The sequence below is a fragment of the Corylus avellana genome, chromosome ca7, assembly GCF_901000735.1.
Source record: "Corylus avellana chromosome ca7, CavTom2PMs-1.0".
Taxonomy (NCBI): domain Eukaryota; kingdom Viridiplantae; phylum Streptophyta; class Magnoliopsida; order Fagales; family Betulaceae; genus Corylus; species Corylus avellana.
In genome coordinates this window covers 7278694-7282844 of record NC_081547.1, presented here as the reverse complement: position 1 = coordinate 7282844, position 4151 = coordinate 7278694, and the positions used below count along the sequence as shown (strand labels likewise).

The 4151-nt window shown below is 39.2% G+C and overlaps 1 protein-coding gene across 1 annotated transcript; it reads right to left on the bottom strand.

Annotated features, from left to right (window-relative positions):
* Nucleotides 1-702: 702 nt before the first annotated feature.
* On the bottom strand, nucleotides 703-3838 carry LOC132188307 (uncharacterized). Its single transcript, XM_059602730.1, has 4 exons — nucleotides 3487-3838; nucleotides 2775-3277; nucleotides 1527-2438; nucleotides 703-1240 (listed from the first exon to the last, which is right to left on the bottom strand). Exons 1-4 carry the CDS (start codon nucleotides 3658-3660, stop codon nucleotides 994-996), a joined length of 1836 nt encoding a protein of 611 aa, XP_059458713.1. The 5' UTR covers nucleotides 3661-3838; the 3' UTR covers nucleotides 703-993.
* Nucleotides 3839-4151: the final 313 nt, after the last annotated feature.

The following is a 4151-nucleotide window of genomic DNA, read 5'->3' as shown; positions in this document are numbered from 1 at the left end:
TGAAGAGAATCATTGTTAAAAGCTGTGGACCGGGCCTTTGACCAGCCGTCCATGTGAGCATAGCGACGTTGTTGTACCTCAATATGATGCTCCCGAAACTCGAATCCATGACCCCGACTTTGATTCAATTTGTTGGATTGAGCCTTTGACAATTTTATTTGAAAATCAATTAGTATCTTGTGAGTGCCAAAGTCTTTTATAGCATTTGGAATCGCACCCCGTAATGCATGTTTTAAGAGTCGTCCACGTGACTCGTGTGCAGAGTGGCACTGTTGCACTTCAACAAAAGCGAATAGAAGGAAGTTTATTATTCAGCTGATTCTATAGTAATGTTCAATGATAAAGCATATAATGGACCTTAATGGAATAAACTTCAAGATCAGCTCGACAAAGCAAAATAGTTCTATATCACAAGAGGGTAAAGTATAACAACCCAATTATTAAATAGACCTCTCAGATTGTTGATACACCGAACTCCTCCCACATCACAGCTGGTTGACCCACTGTTAAACATTATGCCTATACAGCCGCAATCTAAGGTTGACACAAACACTAGTTGCACATTCCTCCACATTCATATTTTGTTTTGTTTTAATATAGCAGAAAACTATAATTTGAACCCATCTGCTCCGTAGTGGTTTAACTTATCGGTAGGTCAAGAGATCCAGTGGTGAGTGGATGACATTTGGACATCTTTAAGAAAATTTGATCAACAGTTTATTTATTTATTTTTCATCCAAAGACCCATAAAATCCTCAGGATACTTACTAAAAGAATAGTAACCTAGTGACAATTTCCTAGATATAGCTTTGTACAAGCAAGATATCCCTCGTAAACTGACGACATAAAGGATTGAATTCCCCTATGCAGGAAAATTGATATCATTCACATGATTAAGAAACAGATAATCTTTCCATAACCGGTGTAAACTGTTGGTGCCATTGCATTCAATATTCTTCATTACCTCGGTCAACCTCATGAAGTTGGTTATACTCAATCAGCTTCCTCACCGTCTGCATCTCCATAATGAACCCATGGTAGCATTGACTCAAACAAGACAGCCAGTGCATTTCGATTTGCAACATCACGGGGAGCATGGCCATTGCCAAGTGGATTGGCAACTTGGTCTTCATTCTGCACAGGCCCCCTCATCCTTGGGTCAACCATAAAATCTTGCAGGATTTCAGGTGGAATAGATGGCACCGAATCGGAGAAATCTGAAACCAATAGATGACCATACCTGGCAATAATAAAACTAGTCAACCATATATCCAAATACAACAGACCTATGTAATAGACTCAGTCAAGTGCTATATCATATGAACAAGGCATGAGAGAACAAGATCCAGATATAGCCTAGAATCAAGACCTAGGCAAGATCTTTTGTCTGATACCAGCCTAAAAAATTTATTCACTGCTCAGGGATATAATCAATAAGCACACAGACATTCTGAATTTCAATAACTAAAAAAATTGTAGTAAAAGCAAAATTAAGAAAAAAAAAATGTATGAATTCAGATACTCACTCATTTTTCTCAGACGAGAATGCTTCTTTTCTCACAGAAGCCCAATCGTTGGCATCACTCCTATTAGTTTCCAGTGTTTCAATCACCAGCTTTGCGGCGTCCCTGAGTAAATTTTGCAGCTCTGGAAGCCTCCATATGATATAATTCCTCTCTACATACAAATTAATTAAGTGATCCAAGGATGGGATTCCCATTTGATCTGATCGAAAGAAAGCATGTTTGACAATATCGGTCCACACCCTATCCTTCAAAGGTACCTTTGCTACTAGTTTCTTTAGGACAGAAGGGTGAAGCATCAAAGCCTGCTTCATAAGATCATTTGCAGTAGCCTTTGTAGAATCCATATGAGAATCTTTTGAGGATTCCTCTCGCTCAAGATAAAACCGGCAAATGGCAAGTGAATATGAGAAATTTGGAAACAACCAAAGGGAGTTGTCGCTTTTATAGCTCTCAGAGAAGTGTTCTAGCCATGCATACTCCTCTGCCCTCAAGGATAAGTAGTCGATGCAGAACAAGGCACCCATTGGATCATCAGAATCCAATGATAACAACAATTTACAAACTTCTAGAGCAGACCGATGACAACCACGTCTGTCCATATTTTTCACATGAGTGAAAAGTGTTGTGAACAACGGTTTATTGATTTCATGGCTGAATTTCAATTGGCAATTACCCTGAAAGGGAGTGAACATAGGATGCCATGCACATTCCAAGGCATATAAACTCTTTGCTATAGCATCTGCTGACGCTTGATGGTCACCCGCAAACTTCCAATACTCTGCCATCGTTAACAGTGAATCTAAATGATAATGATGGTGCAACAAAATAATTGCAATACCATTGAGATCATGCGTAGCTTTGGCAGCTGCGAATTCACTCTGAGCTTGACCATAGGACGATGAAGGTACATATCTACATCACGAGAACAAGGCCGAATTAGAGTGCATGGAGATTGGAGAAAACTACAATCAAAATGTGACAGGGTACATGGCTTATACAAAATGAGAAAAGTATTCAACAATGTATCTCCTAGCTCTAACATGTTCATAACAGAGGTGTACATGTGAGTGAGTGAAATTGATATTGATAGAATATTAATTAAATGATTAAATTTACTATTTCCTATATTAGGATAATTGGTGATTTAACACGTCTACCACCATATAACAATAACAAAAGATCAGCAAAAGAAGAGTCTTAAAAAAAGGAACAAAAACAACACACCGAGCAACTGAGAATGATGTTTACCTAAAGTAGTGGTATCCATCCCTTGTTTCCAGAAATTCCATGGACAAAGAACCATCCCAGCGATCCCAATAGTCAGAAGGAGTGACAAGAAGAGTCTTTCTACGAACATGACTTCCGCTTCCGTGTCGTCCACCTCGTATTTGTCTAGAACTGCCGGCTTGATTACTTTTCTCAAACGACTTTACCACCTTCGAACCAAATATTCTTCGTAGCTCATTTTCTGCATTCAAATATTTGGAATCAACTCGTAAAACCGAAGGCACGCATTGGGCTTTTGCATTCGCTGCTTCGGCTTTGACAGGAGACAAAGTTTCCAGAATCGCATCCCAGGGTTTTTCCGCTTTATCTGCACCCGTCGAAGAACCATCCTGCCCTTTCTTCTTTTTCTTTTTCTTTGACTTGTTACTGGATTTCGAAACCACGTCAACCTTACTCTCCAACCCGGACGGTTTCTCTTCAGAAACATTTACGTCCAAGGTGTCTGCGACTTCCGCATCGTCCTCCTGCAGCCAAAATGGCGACTGAGTTCAAAAACGGCGCCGTATGGTACGGGGATTTGGGGGTGAAGAGGGTTTCGACAAATTGCGTGAAAGAAAGGTTTTCAATTCGATCTCTAAACCTAAATTTTGATCTACTCCCAATAATTTAACCAAAAAAAAAAAAAAAACAAATATTAGAACAAATCAGATGAGGATGGAGAAGAGGCAGAAACCTGGTCAGCGTCATCTTCGTCGTTGAGAAGGTAAAAGGGATTGACTGAGGAATCGGAGGGCCCAGATCGAATCCCATTCAGCTCCTCCTCCTCCTCCTCTTCTGTTTCGAGGGGCGGCCGCTGCAGTTGTTGTTCTTGTTCTTTCAAAACCTTTTTCAGCAATCGACCCGACATCGATTCGTTGACCGGTCCCGGCGTCGTATACACAATCCTAGGAAAGCGGCAAAGGAAAGGCGGTGCAGACGAGACTCCTCTCTCAGGCTCCGCAAAAGCTACGTACTCACCCAAGGCCAAGGGACAACGATACAAGGATACTGGATACAGCACAAGGGTTTCGTGCTTGGGAGAAAAATGCTACACTCACATTCTTAATACTATGGTTACAGCTCTACGACTTGTAGCACGGCATTTTTATTTTTATTTTATTATTATTATTATTATTTCAATATAATTAGAAGAAATACCATAAGGGACTAGGGCGATATTAGAACTTTTAGTTTTAAGGATAAAATTAAGAAAATAAATAAATAAATATTGGGGGGCAAAAGTTAATTTTTAAAGGTCTATTTCTTTTTTTAAAAAAATTATATTTTTGGGACCAACCTATAATAATATAAATATATATTTTATATTAAAATATAACATTAAAACGATGTTTTTGTCTT